This window comes from Neolamprologus multifasciatus, chromosome 11, assembly GCF_963576455.1.
Source record: "Neolamprologus multifasciatus chromosome 11, fNeoMul1.2, whole genome shotgun sequence".
Lineage (NCBI taxonomy): Eukaryota > Metazoa > Chordata > Actinopteri > Cichliformes > Cichlidae > Neolamprologus > Neolamprologus multifasciatus.
This window is the reverse complement of record NC_140449.1, coordinates 35,266,277-35,282,916: the sequence shown is the minus strand read 5'-3', so window position 1 is coordinate 35,282,916 and position 16,640 is coordinate 35,266,277. Positions and strand designations below refer to the sequence as shown.

At 42.9% G+C, this 16,640-nt stretch overlaps 1 protein-coding gene across 1 annotated transcript; it reads right to left on the bottom strand.

The window, feature by feature from the left end:
* Nucleotides 1-2,119: 2,119 nt before the first annotated feature.
* Nucleotides 2,120-10,378, bottom strand: LOC146509182 (uncharacterized). The gene is made up of 4 exons (XM_085176312.1): nucleotides 10,214-10,378; nucleotides 8,762-9,381; nucleotides 6,741-6,869; nucleotides 2,120-2,464 (listed from the first exon to the last, which is right to left on the bottom strand). Exons 1-4 carry the CDS (start codon nucleotides 10,260-10,262, stop codon nucleotides 2,441-2,443), a joined length of 822 nt encoding a protein of 273 aa, XP_085032438.1. The 5' UTR covers nucleotides 10,263-10,378; the 3' UTR covers nucleotides 2,120-2,440.
* Between the last annotated feature and the right edge of the window lie 6,262 nt (nucleotides 10,379-16,640).

The window sequence follows — 16,640 nt, the reverse complement described above, 5'->3', positions numbered from 1 at the left end:
TTCTTCCTGTTAAAAGGGAGTTTTTCCTTCCCACTGTCGCCAAAGTGCTGCTCACAGGGGGTCATATGATTGTTGGGCTTTTCTCTGTATCTATGAAGCGCCTTGAGGCGACTTTTGTTGTGATTTGGTGCTGTATAAATAAAACTGAATTGAACTGAAGGCTTCATCTGTAATGTGCTACCTTCTACAGTTAGATGAATATAAGATATTGATGCTGTGGAAACGATGCGTTAAAGTTAAACAAAGACAAATTTGTAACAAGATAAATACACACGATGACAAACAACGATACAATAAACTTTTGCAGATTTGTTTATTCAGATAAAATATAAAAGATTTTTAAAAAAAGCCCAGAGAAATGAAACCTAAAATGAGTGAGCGTGTTGGTAACGGTTGCTGTGATGCTGGCTCAGATCAGAGCCCATCCCAGCCTCTTTATGTTGATATCTGCTTTATCACTGCTGCTAAACGCTCCCAAGTTCATACATTCCTCCGCAGCTCCGCCCGCTCCACGCCCGCTCCACGCCCGCCTTCTCTTTCTGTCTTTGTGAGCGAGCTGCTTTGTTGGAAAGAATAAACTTAGACTTTGGTTTGAAAAGATGAATCAAACCTGCAACAATGAGGATTAGCTTTCAGGCCACGATTGTCCTGCTGCAAACATAACAAACAAAAAAGTGGGACATTGGAGACGCTGCCAAACCAACACACGCAATAAAAGTTCAAATAATAGCAAAGTTATTACCAGGAAAGAGAAACAGTGGAAAAAGAAGCACGAACATTTTTCAAAAACCCTCAATAGTCTTAAAAATAACACGAAGAATTGATTTAGGTGTAAATAGAAGAGTACCATGGAAACAACAGCTTCATTTCAACAGTTTTCATGAACTGTTAGTGTCACTGGCAGCTATAGAAACAGTGAAAACATGAGCATATATAATTACACGAACAACAAAAATCACGTTTTGTATTCTGTAGCTTTTTATATCAATAATAATATCATTAAATGGCTGCTGAGTAGGTGTGACATTCTCCAACAGTAAGGAGGGAAAATACAACGATGAAGTGTTTATAAAGTGTATTTATGCTCTGGAACCTCAGCAGCCACTTCATTAGGTACACCTGGAAACCAGATTTTGGTCCATGTCGATGTGACATCATCATACAGCTTCCTCCACATCTCAAAGGCGCTGAGTGGGACTGAGATCTGTGACTGTGGACGTCATCTGGGCACCGTGAATTCATCGCTCAAGAAACCAGTTTGAGACGATCTGAGCTGTGTGACACGAGCAGCCAATCAGAAGACGGTGCAATGCGTCATAAAGGTTTGGACACGGTCAGCGACAAGACTCGGGTCGGCATGGAGTTGAAACGATGCTCAGTCGGTACCAAGGGGCCCAAAGTGTGCCCAGAAAATATCCCCCAGTCCATCACACCACCGGCAGCGTGAACCGTTAATACAAAGCAGGGCGGATCCATGCGTTCATGTTTACACCCAGTTCTGATCCTACGGACTCGGTAGATCAGCTGTAGCTTCTGTTTCCTGTTCTCAGCTGACAGAAGTGGCCCCGGTGTGGTCGCCTGCTGCTGCGAGCTTCGACGTGTACACCAAGTGGCCCCTGGAGTGACTGTTGCCTTTGTCAGCTGAAATGTGTCCATTCTCATGGACCTCTGGCGGCGTCTCCCAGCTGCTCACTGGCTGTTTTCTCGCTCTGTGAACTTGGAGATGGTGGTGTGGGAACATCCCAGCACATCTCCTTTTTCTGAAATGCTCAGACCAACAACTCAACCAAAGTCACTTAAATCACTTCAGCCTGGCTTGAGCATGTCCAGATGTGTGAACGCACTGAGTTGGAGCCATGTGATTGGCTGATTAGATGTTTGGATGAGCCTAACTGGTGTACCTAATGCAATGGCAAGTGAGGGTACATCCTGTCGCAAAAAATGACAAAAGATAAAGAATAAGAAGAAAAATAAAAGGTAATCTAACCTAACAGTCACAACATCAACTTAGGAATTAAAACTAATGTGAAATGATTTTGATTTTAAGAGGAAACAAAGCCAAAGTAATACTGGTCACATAGAAACGTACATATGGAAGATTTTTCTAAAGATTGCAAAAAATGTGACAGACTGGAAGGATTGAAAATCAGATACATGTACAATTTGTGTTATAATTGTGACAACATAATAAAAATATGATAACAAAAGTAAAATATAAATCCACCGATCAGCGTGTTTCTGATTTTTCTGTTTTGTTTCCGTTTAAATAAAATCGTATTTTCTGCTTTTTGTTGAGACTTTAAAAAAACAGCAAAGCAACAACAACAGTTTTTGTTCAGAGAATAAATTAATGTTCATGACATTAAAACAGTAATTATGACAGATGTAAAAAAGACTGAGAGTAAAGTAAACGTGTTGGTCTGATCCTCGATGAGGGCGTTTAGCTCGGCCGCTCGGTCTGCTCCTGGAAAAGATGGACGAGCATCGATTATTTAAGCAGCACTTCCTCACTTATTCACCAATAACACAACAAGCAGTGAATATTATCTTGATTATTGATTTTGGAAAGTGACAATAAGTGTCATAAATCCTGCACCGTCATCGGGGTCATAAAAGGGGGAAAAGGTGGAGAATGTAAACTGTGATCAGCAGTAATGATTTACAGACGTATGAAAAGGCGTTACTTTACCCAGCGCGTGCTGATAACAAAAGTATTTTAGTGGCTGGGTTTTTAAAATATTTACTAAAATCAATATTCACTCAGCCCTAGTTTGTCCAATTCCTTTCAGTCATAGTCACTTTATTAAATTATGGGAAGCTTTGACCTGGATTTTTTACATTTCCAGTTTAAACTTCAGTTAACTGTGACTATCCCAGTCCACAATCTGCAGTTTCTCTAACGGCCACTAGAGGCGCCAGCAGTGAGCCAGTCTGTTTAGAGCCTGATACTAAATGTCTCTATCGCTAATGTCCTAACATCTGTCCAGCTGCTCGAGACGTTTACAGGTTAACATAGCCTGCGTAGCACGAGCGCATAACTCCACCTTCTCGTCTCTCTGATGGACGGGCCGATCGATGACGTCACATGTGTGTCCGCTGTCTCAGGTCATCGTGTGTTAAATAAGGTCTGTAAGTTAACAGGTTAGATCCCGGGACTTAAGTTGGAACATGTGACGTGTCCCAGAGGTGTGATTGTTACGGAGTACAGCGTGGAGAGAATCCCCACTAAGCTTTTCGGTTGACATTACTTTAGATGTTTTTTTGTATTAATTGCATGCTTTGGCGTTTCTTTGTGTTTGGTGTGAGGTGTGGGCCACACCCATGGCTGTATCCCAATTCAGGGTCTGCAGCCTTAAAGGCCGCATTTTAAGGCCGATTACGTCACAACGATGCGACGAAGGCTGTCCCAATTCGAAGGCTGCTCGAAATGCGGCCCTCAAATGCGTCCTTCATTTCCCTGAATTTTAAGGACGTGGCGGTGTAGACTTCGTGGCCCAACATATCCCAGAATGCATAGCGCGGCGGTGGGTGTGGATAATTTTGCCGAAAAAAAACGGCGGATGAGGGGCGCCCGAAGAGTAAACTTTAAGTAAGTACTGAATATTATGTCACTTATTTAATAATAATAATAAACCCAAGGTCACCTTACAAAAAACACAATTAATAAAAGGAACAATAGTCATAAAATACATAAAATAAGTTAAAATTACAAAACAGAGCGTGACAACAGATAAAATCAGCATTAAAGCAAATAAGCCAGTTTAAACAGGTGTGTTTTGAGCTGTGTCTTAAATACGGAAAGGGTGTAAATATTTCTTAGTGCAGGAGGAAGAGAGTTCCAGAGCGAGGAGCAGAGCGACTGAAAGCTCTGCTCCCCACAGTGATGAGGTGTGAGGAGGGAACAGTAAGATGAGTAGCAGATGATGATCTGAGAGGACGGGAAACAGTGGTGATATGGAGCAGGTCACACAGATATGAAGGAGCAGATTTATGGATACATTTGAACGTGAGAAGTAAGATTTTAAAGTTTATCCTGGTTTCTACGGGCAACCAGTGAAGCTGCTGGAGAACTGGGGTAATATGAGCACTTAACGGAGTAGAGTTATGATCCGAGCTGCAGAATTTTGAAGAAGTTGGAGTTTATGAAGGGACTTTTTAGGGAGACCAAATAGGAGGGAATTACAGTAATCAATACGGGATGTAATAAGACTATGGACAAGGATGGCAGCAGCATGGGGAGTAAGGAAGGGGCGTAGTCGGTTAATATTACGTAAGTGGAAGTAAGCAGACCGGGTTATGTAATTAATGTGAGACTGGAATGAGAGAGTATTATCAAGTATGACACTCAAGCTCTTAACCTGAGGGGAGGGAAGGGTGGGAGAACGTTCAATGTTAATGGAAAAGCTGTGGGATTTGGTTAGGATAGATGGTGTGCCAACAAGTAAAACTTCAGTTTTATTACTGTTAAGTTTGAGGAAATTGGAGGAGAACCAGGATCTAATCTCAATAAGACAGTCTGAGAGGGAGGTAGGTGGGAGGGATGAACTGGGTTTAGAAGAAAGGTAGAGCTGGGTGTCATCGGCATAACAGTGAAAGTTTATATTATATTTTCGGAATATATAACCAAGAGGAAGCATATAAATAATGAATAAAAGAGGCCCCAATACTGAACCCTGGGGCACACCAGCAGAAACAGGATAGAGAGTTGAAGAATGGGATTTAAGTTGGATAAACTGAGTGCGGTCTGAGAGATAGGAGGTAAACCAGGCAAGGGGGGTGTGACTAATATCAATGGAAGCTTAACCGGTTCAGGAGAATATTGTGAGAAATGGTATCAAACGCTGCACTAAGATCAAGAAGGATGAGGATGGATAGGAGACCAGAATCAGCTGCCATCAGAAGGTCATTGGTAATTCTTAGTAGAGCAGTTTCTGTGCTATGATTGGGGCAGAAACCAGATTGAAATCGTTCATAGAGATTATGGTCATTAAGATGTAAACGAAGCTGGGCGGCGACAACTTTTTCAAGAATGTTTGAAATAAAGGGGAGATTTGATATAGGGCGAAGATGATCAAAGTTATTGGGGTCTGCACCAGGCTTTTTGATAATTGGGATAACAGAAGCCTTTTTCAGTGCTTCAGGGACAATTCCAGTGTTCAGGGAGGAATGAATAATATTGGTTATGAGAGGTGCTAACGAGGGAAGACAGGCTTTAACTAACACAGTGGGGAGAGGGTCAAGTTGACAGGTGGATGACTTAGATTTTTTAATGAGATTAGATACATCAGTTATGGAGGGAAGAGTAAAGCTTGAAAATAACTGACAGGAAGACAGTGGGGGAACCAGGAAGTCTACTTCAGAGTCAGAAGCTCCTAAAGAGTTAAGTTGACAGTGAATGTCTGAGATTTTAGAAGTGAAAAAAGAGATAAGAGAGTTGCAGAAATCAACAGAATACATGTGGGAGGGGAATGTGTCTGGAGGTTTTGTAATTTTACTGAATAATGAATAGAGGGACCTGGAGTTACCTTCATTAGAACTGATTAAACCAGAGTAGTAAGCAGATTTGGATGAGGCAATGCAGTCCTTATAGAACAAGACATTCTTGACACATATTTATGTGCAAATGTTTAATAACGAAGAACATTAAAACATTCCTGTTGGCCACATGTCGGCAAAGTCATGTGACATTAGTGACGTTTGTACTAACTTGGTTTTAAAGCCTTTACTTTAAAATATACGCCGTTCAATAGCTGAGCTTAATCAGAGAACGATCAAAGCTCATGTAGAAACAAACAAACAAATGAACAAAAGATTTTCTCCTTCATTTCTGTCAAACAAAGCTGTATGAAACGTTTCCAGCTGTTAGTATCATGGTTGCTAGGCAACCTGACAGCGCAACGGAGGCTAGACCGTCCCATTTCACAAGCCTCGCACTTCCGGCCTTAGCGGTCTTTGAGTACGCAGCCCTTGAGGATCGTTGAGGCTGCAGACCCTGAATTATGTGGGAGTGCAGATTCTACTCTAGTCCAGCTGCCAGCTGTTTGGAGTTGAGTACAGGGAGCAGCTGACTGGGGAGGATTGGAGGGGAGAGGAAACAGGAAGTGGGGGTTGTTGTTGTCTTTTAGTAGGACACTGGTGCAGCAGGGAAGCCTTGAAGATTCCAGGATGAAGTGTGCACATTTTAACGGAAAAGATCCCTGAAAGAACCCGGACCGCGGTGGCTTTGGGCCTTGGATTCCTGCCCAGAGTTGTGTCTTCAGCCAGTAGTTTGACCCGCAGAAAGAAAAAATAAATCTTGTGTACATTGCAGTGTGCGTGTGGTGGTTCCTTACTGGTCAATGTTAGAGCTACTACTTCCTCGTACGGAGGTCATTTTGGGCCTTACGTAACATGATGACAGACGCTGATGTCTGGTGATGCAGTTTGTTAATGTTTCAGAAATGATGAACTGTGTTCATTCATGAGTTTAATGTCACTGAACGTGGTGGAACTCGTGCACAGATTATTTTCTGCATGAGCCTGTCGGGTTTTTGCTCAGGGATCCAGGATGGTGCTAACTTCTGAGCTGGCCTACGACAAACCAGTGACAAATATCCAGTGTGAGGACACGGTGTGACACGTCCTCACGAGCATCAGGGCGAACAGGCGGGTGGCCTCTGAGGACTTCCGAGAGGTTCCTCTTTGTGAGGACATGATTAATTTTACGTGAACCCTTGAAATATTTGTACGTTTGGACTTACGTATGGTCTCCCATTGGTGGCTTCAAAGCGCCCGTGAGTGGTGTAGAGAGGGATGTCGTCTCTGCTGTTCAGGTGGTCGTAGGGACTGAAGCCTTGGGAGCGCCCCCTGTAGCAGCAGCACCACACCAGCTGGAGAGACAAAACAATTAGCCTGACTCAGTCTGAATGTTTAAAATCCACAGTGATGATGATGATGAGAGGAGGAAGCTTATTGAACACGAGATATGTTTGCTGTGTGCTAATATACATGGCCATCAGGCAGAAACTGTCTGCTGAGGGCGCTCGTGCCAATCATGTGCTCCGATCAGTGTTTATTATCATCGTTGCCACATAAATGCACAGAGTCTGACGTTTTTCTCAGTGATAAGGCCTTAAAGAAGCATTTCTGCTGCTGTGGGAGTGGCTGTTTCACTCTCAGAGTTTGTGTGAATTCAGTCAGTATTTTATCTCCAAATGGAAAACGCTCTGACTTTGGTCCAGCTCCGGGGCAAACGCTAAACGCTGGTGTCGTGTTTCACTGCTGATCGTTGCTCTCGCAGCGAAGAATAAAAGTCCTGTAGTCCTCGTCCATGAGTCAGAAGTGTGGTGTTTCTTATAATCGCTCAAACCTCGGGGGCATTTGCCTTTTTCTCTTTTCTTTCTTTTTTCTGCTGCCTCAGATTTCTCAGTGAGCAAAACAATCAGGACGTAAAGCTAAAATGTAAAATTGGTGCTGATAAAAACCTACAGGGTGACCAATGATTGAATTAAGCAGCAGGTCCTCAAATAACGAGCACGTTACTCTGGAGGAAGAATGTGCTGAGACCACCAGGCTGCAGACGTCACCGGCGCGTTTCAGGGGTGAAAGCTCAGCAAATCTGTGTTGATTTCTTAGTGGTTAAAAAAGGCAACCCTGAATTGACTGCAGGAACTCTGAAGACAAAGAGGATATTTAAAACTAGACGGAAAGAAAGCGGAGAAGTCCAAAGACCTGCTAGCAGCATGTAAGGTAATAACTGGTTTGGTCTCAGGCCCGAGGATCTGATACACTGCACAGATTGTTCAATTTGTGCTCTGATTACAACAATGTCACCATGTTGCCCAGCAACCACCGACCAACAGGATAACATTACATTTATTTAGCAATTCTTCAGATAGAAAACATTAGAGAAACATTCTATTATTTGAATTTCGTAACATTAATGTCTAATTTAACTTTAATGTTATGATATATGACATTTTAACGCCGGCATGTTGCCTGGCAACCACCTAACAATGAACTATAATGGCGTTTATGATGGTAAATGTGACAGTGGCAGTAGATCAAAGGGAAATAATAAGTCATGGATACACGAAACGTCCAGATTCTGTCTGAAAAGACGAGATGCAAACTTGTTAGACTGTAAAAAATATTATTTCAACAATACGTAAAGTTTGTACAGGCCGACGTCTTAGAGGACCCACTGTGAGGCAGTGTGTTGTGACCGTGGGGAGCCCTTTAAAAACACCTTTGTGAAAAGTTGGGTTGTGATTGCCCCTGTGGTTCTCATGACCATTGATCATATTAATGATCAAGGAACTGACCTCGCAGCACATTGTTCATGCAGGGCTGCCAGTTTCAGTCATTGTGCAGATGTACAGTTTATAACATTGGGGAAGAAGTCGCCTGGATGAGTGGCGAAACGTTTCTCCCACTGAAAGCGTCCAGGTGAACAGAGTCAACCTTTTGGGCTTGTGTTGTGTTTGGATTTCAGGACCAAAGAGCACGTCTGTAAAGGAAACACTTCGACAGAATCGACTGAATTCAAAATGTGAATTCAAAGGATGCTTCAGGTGTGTCTGTGAGATGCAGCTCTGATAAAATGCTGGTATTTGAAACCCTGGCAGTGGCAACGCAGCGGTTACCGAATGTGGCGCAGTCCCTGAACGCACCGCGGACCAGAGGCAGTGTGTTGGTCTCCATATTTGCTGAGATGGATTGTGGGGTGTCTGTAAAAATGTGATTTGACTTCCTGGAGTGAAGGTGAAACGTGTGCACTCACCAGTCCGATCAGCAGCAGGAGCAGCAGCAGCAGAACCAAAGCCGCCAGGACCAGCAGAGCTATGCCCCACCCAGGAACCCCCGCACCGCTGCCGGCCGCAGATGCCGCTGTGCTCTGGGTCGTACTCGTGGACGTGCTCGGCGTTGTGATCGACTGGTTTGTGCTCGTTCCGTTGCTCCCTGTGGAAGAGGGGGATGTCGCGGAGGAACTGGTGTTGGTGCCGTTACCGGGCGAAGCGGTTGTAGAGGTTGTGTTGTTTGCTGAAGAGCTGTTGTGCGGGGTCGTGGCATTCGGAGAGGCGGTCGTCGGGTTTGTCGTCACTGCGGTGGTGTTGGTGGCACTGGGAACAGATGTGCTGGTGGTATTGGTGGCACTGGAAACAGATGTGCTGGTGGTATTGGTGGCACTGGAAACAGATGTGCTGGTGGTATTGGTGGCACTGGAAACAGATGTGCTGGTGGTATTGGTGGCACTGGAAACAGATGTACTGGTGGTGTTGGTGGCACTGGAAACAGATGTACTGGTGGTGTTGAATCCAGCAGATGTTGTTGCGTTGTTAGAAGAGGTGCTGAGGTTTGGTGTTGTGTTGGTCCCGTTGGTTGAGTTTGTTCCAGAGGCCACTGATGGAACAAGAACACTTTTAAATAAACTCTCACGATGACTGTGACGAGGCAGGAATCAAAGATATCGATGTGGGATTTTAATGAGGCTGCAAAGTGCCGTGCATGCTACTGCCTTCATTTCACTCTGCTCACCTCACCTGTGAGCTCAGTAAACAATCACTAGTTTTAATGAATAAAACAATATGAAATCATGCTGCAATTATAGGGAAAACATGATCATGGAGGATGATGAATTTTAGAAGTTTTAGATCTTCCCACAAGTTAAAGGGAAGAAAATATCTGTCTCACAGACTGTTGCACAATAACATCCCGTGTTGCTTCACTTCTTTCACACTAACAGCTGTTAAACACCAAATAAAACAGACATTGAGTCTGTAGCATCTTCCCCCCTAACCAAATTATCTGATGCATCTCTCACATGCTGAGATTTGCTGATTTTTGAGGTTAAAATACTAACGATGAAGTAAACGATGAAGACAACAGACCATAGAAAGGCTGCACTGAAACATGACACAGACGTCACAGCAAGGCGAGTCTCAGGGTTCGAGGCTGATACTCACACACAAAAGAAAACATTTGAAAACTGAACGTAACTATTTCTGGACAGTTTATCAATCAGCAGGTTAATAAATGATGGAAACAATCAGACCGTCGCTAAACTGAAGGACTTTTCTTTCTCTTTTATATCTTTGACAGCTTTAGCTTCCATTGTTTAACATGTTTGTGTTCCTCTGATGCTCGATTTCTATTTTGTTTCGAGTCTGAGACGGAACAGAAAAGAGTAAAACAGAAGATCTAAAAAGGTGTAGTTTAGGTGTAGTTTTCCAACCTGAGGCGGTGAGGCTGAGAGCGACGCAGAGCGCGAGCAGTTTCTCCATCTTTCTGCAGGAAATCCGAAAGTTTGTGACAAAGATCTCAGTGTGAGCGGCCGCCGGAGTCTGTTTCCATCCAGAGAAAGACTCCTTTATACACCCGCCTCACCTGCACACAGGTGGGGGAGAGAGGGGGGGAGGGGCTGCGTTCCTCCGCCTCCCAACATGCCTTTGGGTTTCAGCTCCACTCTGTGGTCACAGCTCAGTTTCCTGTTTCATTCTTATTTGTCTGTTTGTGCAGCTGTTTAAACCCGAGAGATAAAAAACAAACCCGACGAGGACTCTCTGATCCGAGTGTGCCGACGCGGAACGCTGCAGCTTCAGGGATGGATCCATAACATCATAGATCAGTGTGGAAATAAACGCACTCACCAGCGTCAGCAGCCGTTACGTGTAGATTGTACAGAAGTGTGTTTGTGCCACACAGTTTTTCAGATACGTGTCAAAGCATCTGTTCATCTTTCAACTCATCTTTGTTTATTTTCTATGAATTTTTACCTTCTGATTAAAACAGCAGGTTTAGGAGAAACTGGCGCTCGACACAGACTGAAGGTTGCCAGGTTTCACCGGCTGGCTGAGTCGATGCTTCGGGCATGCGTGGCCGCACTGAGTGGCGTGTTCCCCTCACAGATGAGAGGTTAGCTGGACGAAGAGCAGCCGAGTCGTCTGGTCGAGTCGACATTTTCCGGTTTCACTGAAGTTAACATAAACGTTGGAACATTGTTGCTGTTTTGTGTGTAGCTGTGATTGATGCATCACACAAAACTGGTACATTTATGAGGACGTGTTTGTTTTTTTAGTCAAGGAGCGATTTCACTTCACTTTTCAAGCTTAAGGTGGAAGAAAACATTTCAGTGCTTCGAACAATAACTCAGAAGAAATGTTGACATTTAAACATGTTTCCATTTTTCCACCGTAAGAAAAACGAGTGGACATTAATGCTTCAGCTATCTGCGAGTCCATCGATGAATCAAGTGATCGGATAAGAAACACTTTTGTCTTATTAAAGACGACTGGGAAATTTTCTTCTGCTTATGCAGGAAAAACAAGAGTTGTGACAGTTTTGTATTTCCTGCATGAACTTGTGTGTGTGCTGAGGTCTGTGCCGTGCTTGGATGAAACGTTTAATGCTACAGAAAGCAGACATGATGGTGTCACAGCTTTGCAACAACATTTTGCAGCTGCGTGGGATCTTTTTGGTAAATTTGATGTTTTTTAGGGCGCTGAATCCAAAAAATCTCCATTTCCCTCCATCACATACAGGGTTTTTTAGCAAACGTGAAGAGTTTCCATTTAATAAAGCACAACAGCAATGAAAAAAATCTTTGTTTCTGAACACAGATTTCAGTTTAAAAAGGGAAACTACGCTTAATTAAACTAGAAACCTGCGAGAAAACCTGACGAGAATTTTAAAAATATTTTTCTGGTTTCAGGGAGTAAAAATCTGTAAGAAACACTCAAGAAAATCATGCGCAGTTCTTTGGTTGGAGACCTGCGGCTAACAGCGCCGGGTCAGATTTTATTCCCCCAGGAATATTTTCCCTGCCTACAAAAAAACAAGCTTTTTATTTTTAGATTTTTAAATATTAGTGTAATTTAGTTACTATAACCAATAAGTCTCATGAAAAATAAAGTTACTAAAGCTTTGAGGTGGTGCAGTACGCCCGTGTTCCTCTCAGACTTGCTTCTGTATCTGTAACTACTAGTTTAATACTGTAACTAGTATTACAGTATTAAACTAAATCAGTACAAACTGAAAGCTGATTTAACTGTAGACTGTATATTAAAGATGTCAAGTCAGGATTTAATTGTGAAACCTCACAGTGAAGTCTTAAAATGTCTACATGCATCGTCACGCGCGCAGCTTCACTCTCCAAACGAGACCACAAGGTGCAAAATAACATTCATGCAGTTTTAGTAACACTGAGGGCGTAAAGTCATCAGGAAAGGGTCAACTAAGGTCAAAGGTTGGTGGGAAATGCAGTCGTTCACAATCAAACATCTTTAAACAACCAGAGGAGTCGCCCCCTGCTGGCTGTGAGAAAGAATGCAGGTTGTTCACTTTTTGACATACTGCCTGAAAATTGTGATGCAGTCACAAAATCTTTGTTCTTTGATACAAAGCTGCACTAAGTGTCCATGTCTGATTCAGGTGAGGTGAACAGGGTGGAGCCGCAGAGCAGCTGACTGTGATTGGCTGATTATTATTATTAGGTAACCACAGCACACACTCGTCTTACACAGGAAGTCATTGGGCTCACAGGGGTGCGCGACGAAGCAGACGAACGAGTTATGATGTGCTCAAATATGCTAGAACATAAACATATGCTAATATCTGCAGGTGATAAATGACTTATTTATGGGTTTTTCTACATTCATCTCTGGCACCCGTTCCACAGATGTCTGACGCGGCGCTGTCACTTGGTGTTCGCTCGCTCGCTCTGTGGTATAGTATCGCTTCCTGTTCCTGCTCAAACACAGTGGTGTTTCTGAGTAGCTTATTTGCTTAGCAGTTTAATTAACAACTTTTAAATACATTCTTTTTTCACAGTATAATCTTCACGTGCTTCATCCGAAGCACACTTTCTGTGTACTCACTACCTAATTTATAGCCAAAGTATTCACTCACTGTCTCTGTACTGTTTCGCTAGCTTAGCTCGTAGCCGACCCGTTAGCACCATGGCTACTTCACCTGTCCCTTCTGCACTTTCTTGCTCATTGTGTCAGATGTTTAGTTACTCCTCGGCCTCCTTTAGCAGTAATGATATCTGTAACAAATGTAGCATATTTGCAGCTCTGGAGGCCAGGATTACTGAATTGGAGACTCGGCTTTGCACCCTGCTCTCACCCTTAGCTAGCCAGGCCCCTGTAGCTGGTGCAGCCGAAGATAGCGTAGGCCCCGCTAGCTGTTCCCCGGCAGACCCCAAGCAGCTGGGGAAAGGCTGGGTAACGGTGAGGAGGAAGCGTAGTCCTAAACAGAAGCCCCAGGTACACCACCAACCCGTTCATGTGTCTAACCGTTTTTCCCCACTCGGTGACACACCCGCTGGGGGTCAAACTCTGGTAATTGGTGACTCTGTTCTCAGACATGTGAAGCTAGAGACACCGGCAACCATAGTCAATTGTCTTCCAGGGGCCAGAGCAGGCGACATTGAAGGAAATTTAAAACTGCTGGCTAAGGGTAAACGTAAATTCAATAAAATCATAATTCACGTCGGCAGTAATGACACCCGGTTACGCCAATCGGAGGTCACTAAAATCAATATTGAATCGGTGTGTAACTTTGCCAAAACAATGTCGGACTCTGTAGTTTTCTCTGGTCCCCTCCCCAATCAGACCAGGAGTGACATGTTTAGCCGCATGTTCTCCTTAAATTGCTGGCTGTCTGAGTGGTGTCCCAGAAACGATGTGGGCTTCATAGATAATTGGCAAACCTTCTGGAGGAAACCTGGTCTTGTTAGGAGAGATGGCATCCATCCCACTTTGGATGGAGCAGCTCTCATTTCTAGAAATATCGACAAATTTATTAAACCCCTCAAAACATGACTATCCAGAGTTGGGACCAGGAAGCAGAGTTGCAGTCTTACACGCCTCTCTGCAGCTTCTCTCCTCCTGCTACCCCCCCAAAAACCCATCTCCATAGAGACTGTGTCTGCTTCCAAAAAGACAAAAAACAAACTAAAAACCAGCAACAAACAACTTAAACAATCACAAAGAAAGAACAATACAGTATCCACATCTGAACCAAAGAGTAAAACAGTGAAATGTGGATTATTAAATATTAGGTCTCTCTCCTCCAAGTCTCTGTTAGTACATGACTTAATAATTGATCAACAAATTGATTTACTCTGCCTTACAGAAACCTGGTTGCAGCAGGATGATTATGTTAGTTTAAATGAATCAACACCCCCGAGTCATTCTAACTACCAGAAATCTCGAAGCACAGGTCGAGGGGGAGGTGTGGCAGCAATTTTTCACACCAGTCTATTAATTAATGAAAGACCAAGACAGACTTTTAATTCATTTGAAAGCCTGATGCTTAGCATTGTCCACCCCAGCTGTGAAACTCAGAAACCAGTCTTACTTGTTATCATCTATCGTCCACCTGGGCCTTACACAGAGTTTCTGTCTGATTTCTCAGACTTTATATCTAATTTAGTTCTGAGCTCAGATAAAATAATTATTGTGGGTGATTTTAACATCCATGTAGATGCTAAAAATGACAGCCTCAACATGGCATTTAATCTGTTATTAGACTCAATTGGTTTCTCTCAAAATGTAAAAGAACCCACCCACCACTTTAATCACACTCTAGATCTTGTTTTAACATATGGCATAGAAACTGAACATTTAACAGTGTTTCCTGAAAACCCTCTCCTGTCTGATCATTTCTTGATAACATTTACATTTACAATAATTGATTACGCAGCAGTGGAGAGTGGACTTTATCAAAGTAGATGTCTTTCTGAAAGCGCTGTGACTAAGTTTAAGAATATAATCCAGCCACTGTTATCATCGTCAATGCCCTGTACCAACACAGAGCAGAGCAGCTATCTGAACGCTACCCCAACAGAGGTCGATTATCTTGTTAATAATTTCACCTCCTCACTACGTACGACTCTGGATACTGTAGCTCCAGTGAAAACTAAGGTCTCTAATCAGAAGTACCTGACCCCGTGGTATAATTCTCAAACACGTACCCTAAAGCAGATGACTCGTAATCTGGAGAGGAAATGGCGTGTCACAAATTTAGAGGATCATCATTTAGCCTGGAGAAATAGTTTGTTGCTTTATAAGAAAGCCCTCCGCAAAGCCAGAACAGCTTACTACTCATCACTGATTGAAGAAAATAAGAACAACCCCAGGTTTCTCTTCAGCACTGTAGCCAGGCTGACAAAAAGTCAGAGCTCTTTTGAGCCAACCATCCCTTTAACGTTAACTAGTGATGACTTCATGAACTTCTTCACAAATAAAATTTTTATCATTAGAGAAAAAATGACCAATAATCATCCCACAGATGTAATATTATCTACAGCTACTCTTAGTTCCATTGATGTTAAGTTAGACTCTTTTTTTCCAATTGATCTTTCTGAGTTAACTTCAATAATTACTTCCTCCAAACCATCAACGTGTCTTTTAGACCCCATTCCTACAAAACTGCTCAAAGAAGTCCTGCCATTGATTAATTCTTCGATCTTATATATGATCAACCTATCTCTAATAATCGGCTATGTACCACAGGCCTTCAAGGTGGCTGCAGTTAAACCTTTACTCAAAAAGCCATCTCTAGACCCAGCAGTCTTAGCTAATTATAGGCCAATCTCCAACCTTCCTTTCATATCAAAAATCCTTGAAAGAGTAGTTGTCAAACAGCTAACAGATCATCTGCAGAGGAATGGTTTATTTGAAGAGTTTCAGTCAGGTTTCAGAGTTCATCACAGCACAGAAACAGCTTTATTGAAGGTTACAAATGATCTTCTTATGGCCTCTGACAGTGGACTCATCTCTGTGCTTGTCCTTCTTGACCTTAGTGCAGCATTCGATACTGTTGACCATAATATCCTATTAGAGCGATTAGAACATGCTGTAGGTATTACAGGTATTGCACTGCAGTGGTTTGTATCATATCTATCTAATAGACTCCAATTTGTGCATGTAAATGGAGAGTCCTCTTCACACACTGAGGTTAATTATGGAGTTCCACAGGGTTCAGTGCTAGGACCAATTCTGTTTACATTATACATGCTTCCCCTAGGCAGCATCATTAGAAGACATAGCATACATTTTCACTGCTATGCAGATGACACCCAGCTCTATCTGTCCATGAAGCCAGATAACACACACCAATTAGTTAAACTGCAGGAATGTCTTAAAGACATAAAGACTTGGATGGCCACTAACTTTCTGCTTCTTAACTCAGATAAAACTGAGGTCATTGTACTCGGTGCTGAAAAGCTTAGAAATATGGTATCTAACCAGATTCTTACTCTGGATGGCATTACCTTGGCCTCCAGTAACACTGTGAGGAACCTTGGAGTCATTTTTGACCAGGATATGTCCTTCAACGCACATATTAAACAAATATGTAAGACTGCGTTCTTCCATTTGCGCAACATCTCTAAAATTAGAAATATCCTGTCTCAGAGTGACGCTGAAAAACTAGTTCATGCATTTATTACTTCCAGGCTAGACTACTGCAATTCATTATTATCAGGATGTCCAAAAAACTCACTGAAAAGCCTTCAGTTAATCCAAAATGCTGCAGCAAGAGTACTGACAGGGACTAGAAGGAGAGAGCATATTTCTCCTGTTTTGGCTTCCCTTCATTGGCTTCCTGTTAAATCCAGAATTGAATTCAAAATCCTGCTCCTCACATACAAGGTC

What these genes read in the sequence shown, in the direction of transcription:
- LOC146509182 (XM_085176312.1), bottom strand. Translation starts at nt 10,262, where the DNA reads ATGGAGAAACTGCTCGCGCTCTGCGTCGCTCTCAGCCTCACCGCCTCA. An exon ending in TCTCAGCCTCACCGCCTCAG is followed by an intron (nt 9,382 to 10,213) that starts GTTGGAAAACTA and finishes TTGTTCCATCAG; the next exon opens with TGGCCTCTGGAACAAACTCA. An exon ending in TCCTGCTGCTGATCGGACTG is followed by an intron (nt 6,870 to 8,761) that starts GTGAGTGCACAC and finishes TTGTCTCTCCAG; the next exon opens with CTGGTGTGGTGCTGCTGCTA.